At 46.3% G+C, this 19,819-nt stretch overlaps 1 protein-coding gene across 3 annotated transcripts in view; it reads right to left on the reverse strand.

The window, feature by feature from the left end:
* CACNA2D2 (calcium voltage-gated channel auxiliary subunit alpha2delta 2) overlaps positions 1-19,819 on the reverse strand; it is a 222,064-nt gene that overhangs the window by 117,299 nt on the left and 84,946 nt on the right. For all 3 annotated transcript variants that reach the window (XM_086470321.1, XM_086470320.1, XM_086470319.1), the window contains exon 3: positions 18,038-18,154. In XM_086470321.1, coding sequence (XP_086326447.1) covers positions 18,038-18,154 — 117 coding nt within the window. The remainder of the gene's footprint in view (positions 1-18,037; positions 18,155-19,819) is intronic.

Here is a 19,819-nt window from a genome sequence, read left to right on the forward strand (position 1 = left end):
CTTATCTGCTAAACCCTGCATGCACTGTCAGAATTTTCAGCCCAAGACTGAAGCAGTTAGACTATCTAAGTTGCCTTCATCGAGGCTGAATTTTAGATAAAATCCAAACTGATTAATGAAGAGGAGGTTAAGCACTTCCATTCAGGATGGTGAGAAAGGTGCTAGAACAGTAAAATTGAATCCCAGACTGTCTGTCTCTCTACATTTTTTAAGGGTGGATAAGCCAGGAGGACTCCTCTAAGCTGCTTCCCCACATCCCTGTAACTGTGGGTGGATGGTCCACGGCACACTGCGGTTCCACCATAAAGGAGGTGTCACAGCACACTTCCCTATGGGATGCCAAATGCTAAAAAACACATATTGTCAATAACGCAGAGCGAGAGTTTCCTTTCAAATTATTTCCATTTATATTCCCTGTTCTGAAAACTTCATATTCCTACTAGTCAGCTGCCAGGACTGTAAATAGCAACAGTATTGCCTGATGGAAAATCAATAGCCACGGCTGAGTTTTATCTTGGTTACTGCCCTGAAACTCTTTGCAGCAGCCATATTTTGCAAACTTTGGCAAAAGCGAGCTTTACCAGAAGAGGAGAGCTGCCTGGTGGGATGCGGCAGCTGGCAGGTGAGCAGAGCTGGGCTCGCTAACTGGTGTCACCAAACACATTTGGGTGAGGCAGCATTGTTGTCCCTACAACAAGCTCTGCTGCTCTAGAGACTTGAGGGCCTGCTAGAAACATTCAAGCCATTGGATGCACTGTGGGAATAATTTTGCACACATTGAAAAGCAGGAAGCCCAAGGCTGAGCTGATGACCAAGCACATGCCAGTAGCAAGGTGTCTCTCTCCATGCTATGCTGTCATTGTGCACCAGGTCCCTCCCTCGGACACACACTGCCCACCTCCCAGGAGCTGTGACAGAAAGCTCTGCCCTTTCTAGAGCACAAGGAGGATGGGAATCAACAATAGTCCCTAGACGACCTTGCCTTATGCCCATCCATGCTGGGGAGCAGAGAAGACATATTTCCTCCCGACAGCTCTTCTGCACTTCCAGCAGAACAGAACACAACAGTATTCAACCTGTCTGGGGTGACTCCAGCTCTCTGTGGAGATTAGAGAGCCTCTGCATTAACGCTAGAGAAGATCCACTTCTCTGTTTCTCCTCTCGGACATTCAATATCTGCACTTGAGTAGGACAGCAGCCACAGCCTTTCCACTTATTGCTCTGACACCACTTGCTCACCTGACGGTACCAAAAAGAGACCAAGTCCCTGGAATTGAGCCAAAATCTTCTGATCACCATTGGCTGCACCCTGCATCCAAGCTCTGGAAGAATTTACAACCCAGAACTCCAATAGGTTCTCCCTTGCCAAATCTGCAAACAGCCAGAGCTCCAGACACTCCCAAAATTTATAGTATGATAGCTTAACATTGCAATCTTGGGTGGGAAAAAAGAGGAAAGAAAGAGAGAGAGGGAGAACATATTTATGGAAAGAGCAAGGAGGAAAAACTTTCAGTAAAGACAGACATCTGCTGTATAATGGCAAAGATGACAGTTCCCACCAATAATCAGAGGATGGAGAAATACTGTTATCAGTGAACATGATGTATGCAAACTATACTGTCCTACAGGAGAAAGCTCATGAACTTCCATCTGTATGCTGTTCCTTCAACTCCTATTAAAACTTTTACGGCAGAAAACTGAAGTCCTCAAAATTCTGTCCCTGCCTCTGCCCCAGACAAGGTCTTAATGACACAAATAGCACAACACAGATTTTGGCCTATTATATGGTATTTCTAATTCTCATGTCCTTGGTGAGCACGCACACATAAAGGTGATGGTCTTTATTCTCAAGGACCCAGAGGAATTTCAAAGCCTAAAAGAAATTTTCCCTCAGATGGATCTCCAAGAAGCACTCGCACCATACAACCATCCTCTCAGACTAACACACTTCCATATTATCTCTAACCCATGTAAGCAGTCCTGATTCCCCGTCTGATCCCTGGGAGAAGCCACAGAATCAAACATCTGCACTCATAGAAAAAAAGCAGCAGAAGACCTCTACTGAATGTTTTAGCAGAACCTCAATCCATTGGGCTTTGTGAAGCATCTTCTTGAATATATAAAACAAAGAAATTTAGAGTCTTAAGGGAAATGGCAAAGCCAGCATACTGCAGTGTGATTAGTCTGAAGACAGCCCTGGTGGGGAAACAGAGATAAACACACTGGATAGCTTCCAGCTCAGATTCAGCTGTATCTACCAGTTTGTAGGCACACCTATATGACAACACACAGAGTAATAACGGAGACCAGGAGGCTGTGTGCGACAGGTCAGTGAGGGATGACAAATGATGGTTTGGGATTGTCTTCATACACCTGAATTCCTCCACAAAACGACACAGTTGTCAAACATGTCCTAAAGCAAGCAAGGGTCAGCAGGAGGAGCTGAGGCTCATGTTCCTCAATACGTGGCCCAGGGCTAATTTCACTGGAGCAAACTCAATTTCATCCTTCAACATTTCCAAATCATAGCCATGACTCCTGCACCTAGAAGACATCCAGATTTTAAGTGTCCCTCAATCTGGTCAATGTTTGTCAAATTAGGTCCCAGGTTTGCACTTGGCAAAGAGACAGAATTGAGGGAGAATTGAGGCAGAAATGATGCACCTTAATTCAAGACCAGGCAGAGCTAACATAGATCTTCCCCAACATCCCCTGACTGCTCTGGTGCTGGATCAAGAAGCACGTGTCCTCTTTGTTAAGAGATATAATAAAGCAAAATTGCTGTCCTAAATATTACTAAAGCACTGGCTGGCATGTTTAATAAACCTTTCCATTTGGGTAAATTAGCACTCATCTGGACAAGTGCTGAAGTGCTGTTACTTGAAGAAAAAAAATTCAATGCTTGGAGTCTAATTTAAATAATTATCAGCATATTTCTGCTCTGACTGTTTTGCTGAAATTACCAGGAGACTTGATGCAGTCTGAGTGTAAGTGCCTTTTGTCTGCATGTAATTTATTGACCCCATTTCAGTCAAGTTTTTGGCCCGCTCATCATCATGCTGGAGCACTTCACGCCATAACCAAAAAAGGACTTTATGGCCAAACACAGTAAAATCAATAACAACTGATCTACTTTTATAGTTCTTCAAAGGGATCTTGGTAAGTTACCTCTTCACGTTCTCCACATGAACTAAACCTCAGATCTGTGACCATCTTCTGCTGTTGCCTTAGGTGGCTGTCTGGGGACCACAGGCATCCACGGTGAACACCAACACACTGGCTGGGGATGATGGTGACCCCACCCCTGCAAGTCAAACCAAGCTTCAGGCACAGACAAAACTCCCTCACAACAAACCTATGCAGTACTGGGATGTATACTGAAATATTTTAATATATCCTCCAAAACCCAGGGTGTGGATATCAGGTCTTCGGCACCAAAGTGCTTCATCCTACTGCCATTCCACCACTGTGCTCCATAAGGGACGCAGCCTGCAGTACCAAGCGGCAATGAGCTTGGGTCCCAGCAACAGAACAGCCCTGAGGATACAGCACTGACCTACAGCCACGCTCTTAGCAGAAGGCCTTGGTACCCAGCACACTGGCCACAGTATTTTATTTCTAGCAAGAAAAACACAGAGAATTCTCTTAAATTTTTTTTTCTCCTTTTTTTTTTTTTTGTTGAAAAACAGCACTGATACTTTTGCCTTTTCTTCTGCCCCACCTCCAAGACTTTCAGCACAAAGCGTCACGACGTTTTTGCTTACTTGAAACACCCCCTTCCCTGGGAGCAGCTCTGACCAAGCTGCCAGCACCGCTGGTGCAGAGCACAGAGCCATCCTGCATGGAGAGCTGCACAGCCCTTGGCACTGGATGCTGCTGCAAGGGAGCAAACTGAATTTCAAAAGAGGGAGCAATATCTGCCCTGAAGAGATAAAGGTGACACTCTTGCCTTGCTCCCTGCTTCCCAGGCTGCATATGCATTCAGCTAGCAATCCTGCCGTCTGCACCTTACGGCCGCCATGACGAGCCAAGCTTCCCTCCAGGGCATGTTCTGCGAATTTAGCATCTAGCAGCTCATCAATCCTTGGCTCCCATCAAAAGACGAACTTATAAACAGGCCCAGACGCTTCTCTCAGGTTTAATGTAGGCAGCTAAGGAGCTGTGATCATTCGATATTTTCCAATGATAGTGGTGATGCCTGAGGACAGCAATAATATTACCATGAAATAAATCTGCAGTGATATAATTAGCAGGGATTCTATTACAGCTCAGGTTTTAGGGATGCTCAGCACAGAGGGAGCAAAGCAGCTACTCAGAATGGGACCTTGCAGAGGTTCTGAGTTTGGAGGTGGGAGAGACAGAAAAACATTAATATCAAGGCAGTGGAGACTACCTGCATTAGTTTGTATGCAAAATAAACCTGGTTCTCTGGGGGCCAGAGGTTATGGTAAACAGCTCTGCGCAAGTCTAAGGGTTAAGTCCAGCCAACTTTCTTCTTGCCACTCCAGATACTGAGTGACTTCCAAAAAAATATTTGTGCAAAGTTCAAAAAAGGCAAGTTCCAACCAAACACACAAGCTGGTTTGGAAGCAGGAGGTTTGCTGCATCCAAACATCCTCCTGAAGTTGCAGATCACAGTTTGCATCTCCGTACCATGCTCGCTCTGTGCAGTGCAGGGGGTGGTGGTGTTCAGATGGCACTTGCAAAGCAACTGCTTCTTCCAGCATCTGGCCTGTGGTGTGCTTTGTGGTTATCTAAGCTAGGATGGTAGATGGAGCAGGTAGATGCAAAACAACAGAACTCTGAAGTCCAAGTCTGGTGGGAGGAGGAGACTGATGTTTTCTCTGGCATGCTGCATCAAACGAACAGCTGAGGCATCGGATTACAACTTTTTCACTGATACATATCAAAGGTAGACAGATATCACTAGGTAAAACTAGGCAGAAAAGATGGAAGGGACTGCATTAGAAAAAGAGGTGCTACTGGCATATGAAAGGAAGAGCTAAGAAAAGAGTTGGCACCTACCCAGTGTTTTCTTTTGCTTGCAGACTTAGCACTAAAAGGAAGAGCACAGACAAAGGATATAAGCAGAGCAAAATATTTAAGGAGCAATGCTTATGGGGGAGAGGAAGGGAAAGAAGAAAGTCAGCATGTGCCAGCATTGATCCTCAGTTTTGACACTAAATCCTTAGGGCAGTTGTTTTGAAACCACATTCACGGAACAGGGTGTTCCCCAGGACTCCCAGCTGGGACAGACACCCTTGGAAGGGTTTCTGCCTCACACACAGGACACAAGACTCGTGAGCTGGAGCTTCTGGGCCAACTTCCATATGGCATGTGACTGCTTGGTTATAAAAGGTGATGTGCTAGGGGAGAGGCTGCACCAAAATCAGCTGGGCAGGAGATGCTCCAGAGGAAAACCCTGAAGCAGACAGGCTGCCCTCAGCTAAGGCTCAAAGACTCTTCATCTTTAAGTGTGTTTCCAAATCTTCCCTCTTTTTTTTTTTTGCTACAATAAACTTTATCTTAGAATGTAATCTAGTAATAAAAATGGTTTTAAAGTGATCTGACAAGCACTAGAAACCCCATCTCTTTTAGAGTGACAACTCTATTTACAGCAGCACATATGTACTCTTTTATATTCCACAGGCACTCCAGGTCCTCAAGATTTGGGATATATCCTTTCCATCCACTTGCAAGAATCATTTTCAGCTGTGAAAAGAAGTTCCTCAGCAGGCCGAAGGTAGGAAGAAAAATTGCTTCTAATGCTGGGGTCTCTGCACATCTCCCAGGACAGGGGCACAGCCTGGGAAGCAGGGAGTGAAGTGAGAACATCACCTTTACCTTTTCTGTTTTACAGCTCTCTTGCTGCACTTGAGCAACCCTCCCAGCTCCAGTGGCCACCGTTCAACAAGCTCCACATGCCAAGCCTGAAGAGGCCAGAGCTCTGCTTTGGCTTAGGGGAGGTGCAAAACCAGCTCGGCAGCATCATGCAGGGAGAAGATTTAAGGCTGAACTCTTTCAGTGGGCGAACTTCACATTTTCTGCTAAAAAATTTCACACTCAAAGCCTGAACTGGCCAGGGAACAATAGTGCCAAACCCAAGCAGAGCAGAAAGAAGGAGCTTTGAGCTCCAGGAAGATATTATTGTAGTAACCATGCATGAAGGACACCTTATAGCTGAAGTCCCAGAACTTAATTAGAAAGCACAGCTCTTGTTCCCAGTGTATCAAAGACATAGTATGATCTCTCCAGGCCTCAGTTTCCCCATGTGTAAAGCTGGAGCTGTCAAATGTATCTATCCTAAGGGAATTCATCACTCTGGAATACACTTGGGAGCCAAACTACCACCACCTTGAAGTTTGCTTATCTGCTTCCAAGCTCATCCAAGAGCACAGTTGCTTACCTCCTCTTCCCCATCATGGTTTCCCACTGCCCCTCAATGTTGCAAAGCTCAACATCTCCCCTAATCTTATCCGACTTCCTCAATTACAGGCACATCAGCAGAGACATCTTCATTTGTGCAAGTGGAGAGTGAGGCATGGCTAAGATTAGCAACAGGGATGGCACAGAGCGGCATTTTCTCCCTATATAATTAGCTGATATAAAAGCTGTGCCATCTACTGGCATGCAACACGAAACACCGCTTCCAGCACAACTCCAATAAAGTTGTGGCTAGAGCAGCTCTTTGTGTAGAGCTGAGGTAGAATTTCAACTCATGTCTCTTACGTGTATCAGCACACAAATGGCAAACACAGGATGGCCAAAGACGATCGTTCATTTTGCAGCGCCAAAGCCAGGCAATCAGCCACAGACAGGCAGCACTGCCAGCGTGCGGGAGCCCTGTGCTAGCATCCCAGTCTGGAAGGATGGTTCAGTCCCAGCTTTTATAATCTCTCACTTGCTAAGAAATCACCAGCTTTACTTAAAGGAATTTTTCTTAATTTTCACGCCTGTAGGAAAAAACCCCAACAACCCACCATTTAAAATTAACTTTAATTCTCATTATTATTTTTAAAGTTTTGGGAAGGCATCTTGGCAGGCAGAAATACCAACCTACGGCTGGCAGCCCTGCACTGTGCTGAGAAAACTGGAGTTGCCACTTCCATAAAATCTGTAAGGGTTCTTCCAACAGCCTTCACTGCCATGATCCTCGGCTGCTTTCAGGGACGCAGCGCACCTGAAGCAGCAGAGGAGGGATCAAAAGCAAGGATGTGAAAGCAGAAACACCAGCCCAGAAAACAGGGGACTGTGGCAGGCACAGGCAAGCAGAGACACACAAAGCCCAGGCTGGGTTACCGATGAGCTCCCATGCCCTTGCAGGCGCTGCTGCAGCCCAGCTCCATGCCTGCAGAGCCGCTCCTACTGCTAGCTCCCCCAGCTAAGCCAGTTCTAGCCCTGAACATCCTAGTTCAGCCGGTGGCTCCACAAGCAGCACCAGGCAGGCAGGCGCACGGTTAAATATTTTTACTCGCATCTGTTTCATCTTGCTTTCACTTCAGATCATGCCTGTGAACACTGACAGATTTCTCATCACAGGGCTGTATTAAGCTGCTTTTTAATTGCATTTTGAGGGACCCAAAGGCCAGCAGGCAGAAGGGCACTTTATTTTTTTCAAGAACACTATTTTTATTGTAGAGGCAGGAAAGGTTTTCACTAATCCCCAGCAAGCAGACAGCTTCCATGCAGCATGCTGGCTGCAGGGATGGCTGGTCCAGAGGACCAGGATGATTTGAGCACTGCCTACTTGAATATCATGGGCTCCCAACAACTCCTCTTTAAAGAGCAGATCGCAGACTTTGGCACTAAACTTGCATTAAATTGATACAATCTCTTTAATGTTATCTCTGGCTCTTTATCACAATTGTATGTGCAATTTACATTCTTGTCGCCTTTTTTTTTTTATTAAGATTTGCTAGATCCTTATCACAGATATTTTACACATTGCTGTAGCGTCACTCAAACATTTAATGGACATCAGCTGCTCTGGGGATATAGAATAGCTCCTTGCTATGGGCTAGGGCTGTATGCTGATAGGTTTCAGGCTCACCCTGTTAAAGCTTCAGCAGATGCAGAGCAAAGGTATGTGGAACAGAAAGCACGGTCCCCATTAGACACCATACCACAAGACAGGGAGCATGCTCATGTGCCAGCTCATGTACAACAGCACAGCACCACTCGCCCGGAGCCAAGCTAAATGCTTATTACACAAGCCATCTTCATGACTGCCTCCTGTTCTTCACTTGCAGCTATCCCTGCTATTCAAGTCATAGCACTCTTGTGCAGAGACCTACCGAGAAAAACGGTGCCAAAGCTGATCTGGGTTTTGTGGGCTGTAGAAATGAGACTTGCCAAATCCACTTTCTTTAGGAAAAGAAGGTGGGATTTGAAGAGAGCTTTTAAGACAAAAAAGCTTCATGCAAGTCCATTAACCTCCAGGACCAAGCCTCCCCCCCCTCAATCATTAGAGTCTTTAACTTCACTACTTGTCCATAAACAAAGCTATACAAGTAATTGATTTTTAGTTCAACTAGGGGATGAAACCCTTAAAAAAAAAAAATCCTCCTTCTACCTGAATTGAATTCAAAATGATCCAGCTTTTCTTCCCAGGTCAATTATTCCCATTCAATATAAGAGCCTTCTATCCCAGATGATGCATTTCAAACACTCAGGGGCAAAATCACGAAACAAGAAAATAAATTGGTGAAAGCCTTTTCTGCCCAAGATCTTGGGCTTCAGAGAGCTCTTCAGGGATGTACAGCAGCGTGGAGAACAGGGGCCAAACTCCCAAGGACTGAGAGCAGATCCATAAACACAGGAGGTACTGGTTCACAGCCTGCTGAACATGAGCCAGAGTGTGCCCGGCTCAAGAAGGCAAACAGCATCCTGGCCTGTATCAGAAATAGTGTGGCCAGCAGGAGTAGGAAAGTGATCGTGCCCCTGTACTTGGCACTGGTGAGGCCGCACCTCAAATGTTGTGTGCAGTGTTGGGCGCCTCACTACAAGAAGGACATTGAGGTGCTGGAGTGTGTCCAGAGAAGGGCAATGAAGCTGGCAAAGGGCCTGGAGAACAGGTCTTGTGAGGAGCGGCTGAGGGAACTGGGGTTGTTCAGTCTGGAGAAGAGGATCTGAGGGGAGACCTTATCACTCTCTACAACTACCTGAAAGGAGGTTGTAGTGAGGTGGGGGTTGGTCTCTTCTCCCAAGTAACAAGTGATAGGACAAGGGCAAATGGCCTCAAGTAGCGCCAGAGGAGGCTTATATTGGACATCAGGAAAAATTTCTTTACTGAAAGAGTGGTCAAACATTGGAACAGGCTGCCTAGGGAAATGGTGGAGTCACTATCCCTGGAGGTGTTCAAAAAACATGTTGATGTGGCATTTTGGGACATGGTTTAGTGGGCATGGTGGTATTAGGTCAATGGTTGGACTTGATGATCTTAGAGGTCTATTGCAACCTAATGATTCTATTATTCTATGATTCCCTGCAAAACTATAGGCAACCCCCAGGAAATAAATATCCTTCCTTCACCCTCTCCCACCACAAACAGATTACAAAGCCATAGGACAGAAGCGACTCTAGCTACCAAACTGCCATGGAAATGCATTTTCTCACATCAAAACTAACCAAGGAAATTCAAATAAATCCCTTTTTCAAAGACATGGTTTCTTTTATTTTGCTATCATCGCAAACATTTCTTCCCAACCATGTTTAAAGGTTGTTTTATAAATAATTAAATGGCAATTCTCTTTCCTAGCACCAATTCCCTTGGATCACCCCTCCTCCATTGCATCACTCATCATTTTAATATCTATCTATATAGATATACCAGCAGGTCTTACTCATCTTCTTTTATCTTTCCAACCATCCCCTTAGTGCATGGAATAAGGCAGCCCCGCAAGGCCTCGGGAGCTTGAGAGGGTAAGGACCAAGCTGATGGATCTGAGCTTTGAGACAGCCAAGAACTACAAGTGCTGCAAATCCCTTGACAACACTAATGGCTTTAGTTGCCTCCACCTCCACCTGCTAAAAGTGCTGCTCCTCTTGCAGAAACCAGGAAAAACTTAAAAACAACATGCAAACTGCTGCCAAATACACAACACAGTTTTAGGAAGAGAATTAAAACACCTTTTAAAGACTATTTCATCCTTCTCTTCACTTGGTCTCAGAGGTCTCTGGGTTCTTCACACTGCAGGGTGAAGAATGCAGAAAGACAAGGCATTCACAAGCAACGAAACCCTCAAAGAAAGGTTAGTTCCCATTACATGGAGTTCATAGTCTTCCTCCCTGTGCGTGCAAACCAGCCCGGCAGTGCTCAGAGAGCAGCCATGAGGGCAAGCTTTGTTCAGGCTAAAAGCCCAGCTAAAGCTCTCAGCGCTGCTGCATGACCTGAGATCACAAACATCAGCCCGGGACAAATGCAGGGACCGGCAGCACACTGCAGCTTCCTTCGATGCACCTGCCTCAAGGATGAGTGCAGCACATAGTGCCTGCCAAAGGGAAGGTGCTTTGGGGCAGGGAGGAATCCATAAACCTAAAATGAATCCCTGGGCAAAGGCATCAGGTGCAGAGCCAAGTGGTACAGACCTGGGTTGTGAGAATCAGTGTGTAAGTTCACCTCCTGTTTGACAGCTAGCCGACAGGGTAAAGGACCAGTCGGGAAGGGACAGGGAAAAGTCAGGGAACTATTTATTTGCACAGGAAAAGTAAGAAAACTCCACTCTGGGTTGGAGAGCTCTACTAAAGAGACATCAGTTTGTTTGTAGAACTGGTTTTGCCTCCTCTTTCACTCCACACTCTGGGAAGGCATACCAAAAAGCCCCAAAGAGATCTCTCCTTTAAGGGGCAACCATCCAAACTTCTTTAAGTGAATACTCAGAAACAACAGTCTTAATCTGCCAGGGGCAAGAGAGGACAAACGTTTCTTCATTTGTTCTTTACTAACAGCCAGATGGGCCCATGGTGCCTGAAGGTTGACAGCACACACACAGGGCTAGTGACCTGCTACAGAGACTTACTTCATATTTTATCAGGTAAGGACCATTGCTTATCACTTCCCCATCCATAACTCCAGATGCACTTGTGATACTGAGCCCATACCTTACAGGTGTGCCCCCACACAGGATCGCCCCAGGAGCCTCCAACCTCCAGCATGCGGTGGTGCCAAGGGAGGTAGCAGCAGAAGCACCTGCTCCTTGCAAACCTCCACAGGCGCAGAGCGCACCAGGCAGCTTACTAAGTTGTAAAGCCCATCAGGCTGGGCTGCTGCCAAGCGTTCAGGGGAGAAGAAAGGGAAACGTTCAACATAATCAGCATGAAAGTGCAGGAGGACCTAAATCGTGTTAGCGTTACTAAGAAAGCTGGTTACATTGCTCGGCAAACAGGCCCAATAAGAGTTTTGATAGACTTGTTACAAACATCTGATTGTCCCTGATTAGATTAGACAATAAACCCCTATCCTGGTGTGCAGGCATTGTTTGGCTCCCCTCTGCAATCTGTAAATTAGAATTCCAGACCTGGGAGATTGGATTCAAATTGGATTACTGGAGCAGGTCCAGCGCAAGAACAATTGTGAGGCAGGAGAAGACACACACACACAAAAATGAGTAAATAAATAAATAAATACATACATGAGGACAGTCAGAGGATTCGATTGGGAGCAAATTAAAAATAGATTTAAAACCAAAAGCCATCAACCAACAATTAGCAAAGAAGTGGGAAGAAGGATGGATTTGTCACTATGGATTAACAAAGCACACAGATCATACCTTTAAATGTTTTGTATTTCAGCATGCACAAGGTTGATGTTGGTTGTGGTCCTTCCTCCACAAATTCAAGAGCTCCTGTCCATGGTCGCGTGGCTGGAACAGGGTGGGTATGCATGGGGCAATGAAGCCCCATATCCCACCAAAATCACAGGCTGCATCTGAGCTTGCCTGAACTACCTGTCTTTCCTCCCCCATTTTGCTGCCTACGTGAGACAGGTAACATGTTCGTTAGCTTGGACACTGGTCTGGGACCCAGCAGGCCAGGGCGTGACCCCTGGTGGCCTTCTGGCATGCCCAGAAGTCCCACACCACGTAAAATCCAGGGCTGTATCACACTGCAGCAGGAAAACCCACCAGGGCCATGTATGTGTGCAGCACCACATGCTGCAACCCAACCTAAACCCCTGATGCACTGCAACTCAGGAGAGTCTCTTCTGTCCTGGGACCTCTCTAGTTAAACATACGAATGATCTGGCTAACAAGTGCCTGAAAGAACTTGCTTCAGACAGCTCAGCAGGACAGTGAGATGACAACAGGACTTCACACTACCAGCACCAGAGGAGAAATCCAGTATGACCCCAAGGCTGCTCCTGATGAATGACCCTTTTTGCTGTCTGACCTGAAGACCACACGCCACCAAGACTAGGGGACAGTGACACCCCTAGCAGTGAAGGAGGGAAGAGAAAGCGACCGTGCTGGTACTCCCTGTTTCCTACTAGCCCATGCTGTGACAGAGGTCAGTGCTTCTGCTGCCAAGAGAGGAGGGAGTAGGGAGATGCTCTGGACTGAGCTGAGAGATGTTGAGCTGCATGCCAATTTTTGCAGCTCTTCAGACAAGTGAAATCTTTTATTGTCACTATCAGGGAGCAGAAGAGCTGATAAAGACTCTGTTCACCACATACCTGCAAGGGAAATCTCAGGGCTATCAGAATTGTTAAAAGAATAAACCTGTCCAATTAAATCCCCTCTGCACTCTTGATATATGCTTGTGCCAGATGTAAACGGAGCTTGGAACTAGTCCCAGATGAACAGCAGTAATGCATTGAGCATTCAACCAGGACTAAAAGCACAACTGGCCTCAAGTCCTACCTCCTGTGATGCTTCTGCTGACCAGCTCTCGTCCTCAAGAAGGGGGCTTGGTAAGTCCTTTGTGGTAATGCACCAAACTCTCACCTTGCCCTCCATCAGAGGATCCTAAAGCATGGTCAAGTACTAACTGCACCGTCACATCAGAAGCAATATGCAAGTTAAAAATGACAGTAAGTGTGAAAACCCAAAACCAAGGTGGGGGGTGGTGGAAATCAGAGATAAAACAGAGAAATTTGGTTAAGGCGATACAAAAACCCAAGCCTTACTCGTTTCCAGATCAATCATCTTCACTATGCACCAAATTCCAGCTCTTCCAGCCATCTTCCCTTAGGATCCAAGGTAAAGGAAGATGGGAACATCAAAAACTCCTAGAGCCATGTTCACCCAGGCTTTGTAGCCACAGGAAACCCAGCCAAGCATCCTTCCAGTATGCTTTCAAAACACAGAAAATCCCCACGGTCTTGTCCTTTGTATACATTTTTCTGCCAAAAGAAAATGTCTAATGCCAAGTGTAGGTCTTCCTAATCTCATTACAGGAAAACCTGAAAGTCTTCAGTGAAACATATCATGAGTTCCTACACCTTAGCTGAAGGAACAGGAGCCGTGAACTCTCCTATCAAACCCCTTTTTTTCCCCCAAATGCTCATTCTACACTGGAGCTAAATACATAGCAACAAAAATATGCAGTTAAATTCCACAACAACAGAATAAATAAATCCCGCGAATTTTCCTCTTAACTACTAGTAAGTGCTGTCAATTCTCTCATCACTAGGGTCACGCAAGGTGCACCAAACCTATTACATAGATGTATGTATATGTAGAACACACGCACACACGCGTATAATACACATTATAAATTCTGCAAGACATGAAATACCACTTTGCTGCACTTCTGCTCAATGCATCGTATGTGATACTGCACACAGCTGAGGTCCACTGGAAATATAACAAACTTCCCTTAAGTCAAAAGATTTTGCTGGTGACGTGCAATATGCAAAACTAAAACAGTTCTTCGGAAAAAATACCGGCCCAACCATGTCACCAGCATCCCATGGGGGCAATGCCAGAGCCCACAGACATTCATACCATGTTTTCTGAATCAGGAGATGGGGGAAGACCACCAGCACAGACAGCAATCTTTAGGCCAGTCACGGTGTATAAGTAGCTCACTTCAGGGCACAACCCACTCAGTAAACTGTGGGATACGCCACTCGCAGGAGGCAAAGCAAATTGCCTGTAGTTAAGTATGAGAAGGATGAAGCAGTCAGCATCCAAAAATCAGCCTTCACAAGAACTGTATAAAAAGTAGAAACAAGCCTAAAACATACCCTAGGATCTAAAATTTCTATCTCTCAACCTCCTCCTCCATCAAATCACAACTCCCTTCTCCCCCAGTCTGCGAAGCTTCAGGAAAGGATAGACTCAGAGGCATCGCTCATGCACTTCACCTAGTATTATAAAAGAATCAGATCTGGGGTGTCCATAGATGTGAAGAAAAGGGGAAAATACACACCTCGATGCTGCACCACAAGCAGTGACCTCTTGTTCCCCCATCACCTTTTCACTGCGGAGAGCTTTTGCAGCAATAGAAGAATTTCCTGAGGCACTGCGCTTGTGCAGCAGACATGATGCAGCAATCTCTCAAAATGCTTGCCCTGGCGCTTTCCAAAGTCTTTCATCACCTCAGCAGCCACCCCACTGCTGTCTCTCTTTGATCCATGCTGGTTTTGTCATTTCCAGCACAGGTGAGGAAGTAGGGCTGAGCTGCTGAGATGTCAGTGGCCACAAGCAGCAGACAGAGCTGGGGCATCCAGGGACGTGGCATTGCAGGAAGGAGCAGCCCGGGACTGCAGGCAGAGCACAAAGTGGGAATGGCAAACAGCACAGGGAAGGGGAGATGCCCTTGCGGTCTGGCTACATGGAGAAGGCAAAGGATTGGATTTGATGGCGAGGGAGGCTCTTTCCAGAGCCTTTTATCTTTGCTGCTTCCTCTCCTTTCTATGGAGAGCTGGCTTATCTTCACCAACCTCACCAAACACAGCCACTGAAGCTTTAGAGGAAGAGACTTCACTGTGGCTGAAAGGCTACACAGAGAGAAGAGAAGAAAAAACGGAACGGAGAAAAATGCCCCTCAGGTTTCGAAATCCAGAGCCGGCAGCTACCCCGTGCCCACTGACAGGTGACGGCTTTGCCCTGGCTTGCTCAGTGCTCCACCAGCAGCAAACTCCAATGGCTGGCCTCCTAAACAAGCTCACCAAAGAAGACCTAGCCTGTAAGTACACATCTCTCTGGGCACGTACAAAGGCAAGGAGGGGTCCACACTAAGAGACTGAAGAAGAGATAGGAAATTTAAGTTAAAAAAAAAGTGGCAAAAGTATCCATTAGGCAAACGACCAATCTGTTGAATTCTAGTCTCAGATGACGTTGATCCACAAGCCAGCCAGTTGTGATTCCTAGCACAAGGAAACCACAACAGGGATTTGTAGTCATGTGGCAACCTGCCACCTCATTCCTTTTCATACATGAAGGAAGACATCTTTCCTAGCCCTAATAAGGGCAAGATCATGAGCGTGGACAAGAAGAGCCCCTTAAACTTCTACCAAGTCAGGAACATACCTTCTGTTTCCTTACACCTCACGTGTATTGAGATCCCTGGAACTTCTCCACACGCAATACACTGGTTAAATTTACTCCACCTTAGCAATATCTTTTACTTCCATTTCAAGGAGAGTAGCTGTACTTTTAGTATTCTACCTCTCCTCCTGCTAAAGCTTGGGAATAAAAGGCAGCTGGAACTACAGAGTCCAAAGGAGACTGTGAGGGCAGGCTTGAAGCAACGAAATCATCATGGAGAAAGGACACCAGAGAATGTTGGGAAATGGCCGTTAGTGCTGATGCAAATCCATGTCAAAGAGAGGCCGCTGTGTGGGACACGGGGTAAAAGTCCCCTAGGACTCAGCTGTAGATTCTCTTCTCTAGCACCAGCTGGAACAGGTGGGGATTGCAAAAAGATCTTCCCAGGAATTTTTCTGTCCCGTGATAAGGCTGTCATCAGATATGATGGTCTGGAACAAAAAGGTAGGGACAGCATCCAAATAACCAGCCGCTTGTAGATGACAGTTATTTTAGGAAGCAATTACCCTCTCTGCCACACACCCCTGGCTCCAGCACTCCTCCAAAATGCATATGGGAAACCAGAGTGTCCTGCTAGTGCCAGACCCATGCCACAGTGCAGCACCATGGCTGTCAGTCCCAGACAGCTGAGTTTGGTTTCCTTGTGCTTGATTCCTGCTTCTTAGAAATGCAACACATCAAGCGAGCCCTTAACAATGCATCAACCAGTCCTGCCCCAAAACCTAAAAAAATGAAGTCAAATTGGAAGACGAACAAGGTTATTTGTACCACAGGCACAGTCCTACCCTTGATCTAGCACCAGAAGATGCACAAACTGTCTGTAAGTCTGTGTGAGTCAGAGCACAGGGTAAGGAAAAAAAAAAACCCAAACAGTGACCAATCAGCTGAAATTCAAATGGCACAGCAGAAACCACTCAATACAGTCTTGTTGTGTAACTCTGTGTTAGTACCCTGCCCATCCCACAGGAGCCACACGTTGTAGGGTGCGTATCAAGTCTGCAACTAACTTCTGTCACCCATGTCTTCCTCCAGCATCTCTAGGTGGTGCACATCTCTGGAATGTTTAATAGATAATACACACTCAAGCACTCACACTAACTATATGAACACAGGGATGCAAGCTCATGTTAAGAAAAGAACTCATCTCCCTGGTCTTCCAGAAACCCAAACGCAGTGCTGACAAAGCCCACCTATTTAGTCCCTCTTCAGCTCCTTCCATTCAAGCTAAAACACTTGGTGTGGGTCCCAAGTAGGACTAATCTGTATCTCCCAAAATCAAGAACTGAATACACAGCAATCTTCTTCACCCAAATCCCTACAGTTACCATCTTTGTCTGTCACTGTAGGCAAACCCATACCATCCTGACACTCAGGCCAGCCTTTCACCACCCTTGACTCAGATCCTATCAGGTCTTGAGACTCCCCTGGCCTACATGAGTGTCTTGTGATTCCTTCTGTGTACTTTCTCTGAGCTGCTACTTCTTACCCAGCCATGGAGATAGGTCACTTCCAAACTCTGCCTTAGTTACACCTCAGTTATCGCAAAACCTCTTCCCTCACCATGGCACTTTTTCCTGTGCTCCCATTTCTGCCTATCAGGTTGAAGGAAGGGTGACCAAGTCCTTTTGGCTGCAGTCCCTATGTGGACACAACAGCTACACTACCTGCTTTGAGCCTTCCCCTTGTCTATCGCTCCACAGAAGCTCTTCGAGTGAATCAAGCTGCAAGCCATATCCAGTTGGCCATACTGCCATATGTCCACTGTATGGGTTCATGCTGCTCACTACAATCGGATGTTTGGGAGGACACTACAGCTCCTGGGAGTTAAGCTCTTACACGGCTCCCATACCACTCTGCAGCAGAAACAATATCTCCAGCCCTCCAGGAAGGGATTACTAGTCTGTTCCCCAGTAGCAGAGAATGCTGCAGAGCATGGCCCCGCTGTCGCCTTGTTATAGCCACAACCAGCTTTTACTGAGTTGGCACCATAAGCAGGTCACCTTGCTCCACTACCTATAAAATGAATTAATTTCAAAAGGAGTGTTACAAAATAGGACAATAGATTGGAAATGTAGGCAGGTATCCATGAGGGCAACTCACACACGCAGTCAATTACAGGATTCAAGTACCAGGCACTGGCACAAACGTTTCAGTACATCCTCTCCTACGCAGGAAAAACCTGACTTGTCTGAAACACTTCCATGAGCTCACCACACCCCCAGTTATATGACTGGGTCAAATTTGCTGTCAGGCTTTTGCTGTCACTTGTATTCTTGTGGCAGCACCTTCAGGTGTTCACATGATGGAGGGCGGGGATAAAAAGCAAGAAGACACCTATAGCAGATCCTCACGTGACACATCCTTGCTTCACACCACAGACAGACTTCATATGAATCTGTGCAATTGCAGGATGCAGTTCCCAGAAAAGGCCACATAACCACAGAAATTACTTTGAAGCTGAGATCATAATGCTACACCAGCATCAACCCTCGTCTTTAAACTGAACATATCAGATAAAGGATCAGCACACAGGCCCATCACCTTACCTTTAAAGCACGGACTTTCTTGGCCAAGAGGCTCTCAATGTCCCCTGCAACCTTCTCCACCAGCTTCCTGGGCACGTTCTCCTTGACTTCAAACAGGTTTCTATTCTCATTGTAGATCTAAGAAGGGAAACAAGAAAGAAAGTCAATATTAGAGAGAAGTACAGCAGTCTTCCCACAGAAAAGATGATCCTCTAACACAGAAGAATTTTAGCAACATGGAATAGGTAACAATATCAGCTTTGGAAATGAGGACAAGGGAAGAAAAGCTTCAGCACTGCCTCAACAAGAAGGGCTCAGACCCATCACAAGATTTTGCAACCACCAGCCCCTCAGCCACCTCCTCAGATCATTTTCTTACTTGTTAACTCATCCGGTCTGCAAACCCAGGTGCAACCAACACAGAATAAGAGAGAAGAGCTTTTAAAAAATAATCTGAGATTAGGAACAAGAAAAAATAAATAATAAATCCTCATGCCTCATCTTTTCTTAAGTAAGATACATGAAGAAAACCACACAGCAAACAGGATTCAGTTTCTCTCTGAATCCTCTGGCTACTTGCAGATACCCTCAATTCTGGACATGAAGACATCCAGCAGCAGAAAACCCTCCAAGGAGAGCTGGATCTTCCCAGGGAGATAGCTGACTCCATGCTTAACTGTGATTTACAAGCTAAGCATGTCTGGCACCTACCCGAGCTGGCATGATCCTTGGGAGCTGAATCATTGCTTCCCGCAGGACAAAAACCTCGCTTTGCTGAAGCTTCATGAGAAGTGAAATACTCTGCATGTAAGTGCCTGCTTGTTGCGGACCTGACCATTATGACAAAGGAAAAGACCAGGTGGTAGAGAAACCACTCCTCATGGAACATCTGCCTGCCTCTGCCCTGGGTCTAAGAGCAGCACCCAAACAGTAAACAAACAGCTTCCACAAGACAAACACATACCTCAATCCCCCACATTTTGCCCCTTGCTGGCAACACAAAGGCAGGACTAAGGAGAGGCTTGGCTAGAGAAACCTACCAGGCTGATACCACCACAACTGTTTCTCTTGGTGGAGCCAGCAAAATTAAAGGTATGGGTAGGCAGGTGCCCAGGATCTGGACAGCAGCATATCACACAGCTCAAGAACAGCATGAGACCCTCCCAATATGTTGGGAAACTACTTACTTCACCCTTTTCCAGATGTTAATGAACTCGAGCAGGAGGAGACTCTGCTCACTGAAAGGCAGCTGGCAATGAATTCATGAGCCTGAACAGACTCCTCCACCACTGCCTCCCCTTTCCTTTCATGGTTAAACAAAGCAGTTTCTGAGGTTGAAGCCACAGGAGTACGCCTGGAGTCTAAGCAAAAGGTTGCTCTTTTGGCTTTGCACGGTCCCTCCAGACCTACAGGGTTAATCTTCAGGCTTCAATTTTGCTTTCTGCAGCTCTCGCTGGGGTCCCTGCTCTGCCCGAGCTCCTCCTTTCTTCCATGCCACTAGGAAATTCCCAACAGCATGCCTCTCCTAGCAGCCTGGTGTCCACATACACTATTACTCCATCCTAGCTCTATTCCAGGCAACCGTTTTTTTTTTCCAGAAAAAGCCCCAAGGGATTCAGGCTGCCGGGATGGATACCCACCCTGCCTCTATCAGCAGGCTGGCACACAAAGGGCTCAAGACCTGCTGAAGGTTTCTGGAGAAAAAAGCTTTTCTGTAAATTTTCCTGGTTTCTGACCTGCAAGAGCATGGCCCATGAGCCAAGAGCAGAGATGCAGCAAGGCAAACATCTGCGATCCTTGCCT

Source organism: Leptosomus discolor, chromosome 9 (assembly GCF_034619465.1).
Source record: "Leptosomus discolor isolate bLepDis1 chromosome 9, bLepDis1.hap2, whole genome shotgun sequence".
Lineage (NCBI taxonomy): Eukaryota > Metazoa > Chordata > Aves > Leptosomiformes > Leptosomidae > Leptosomus > Leptosomus discolor.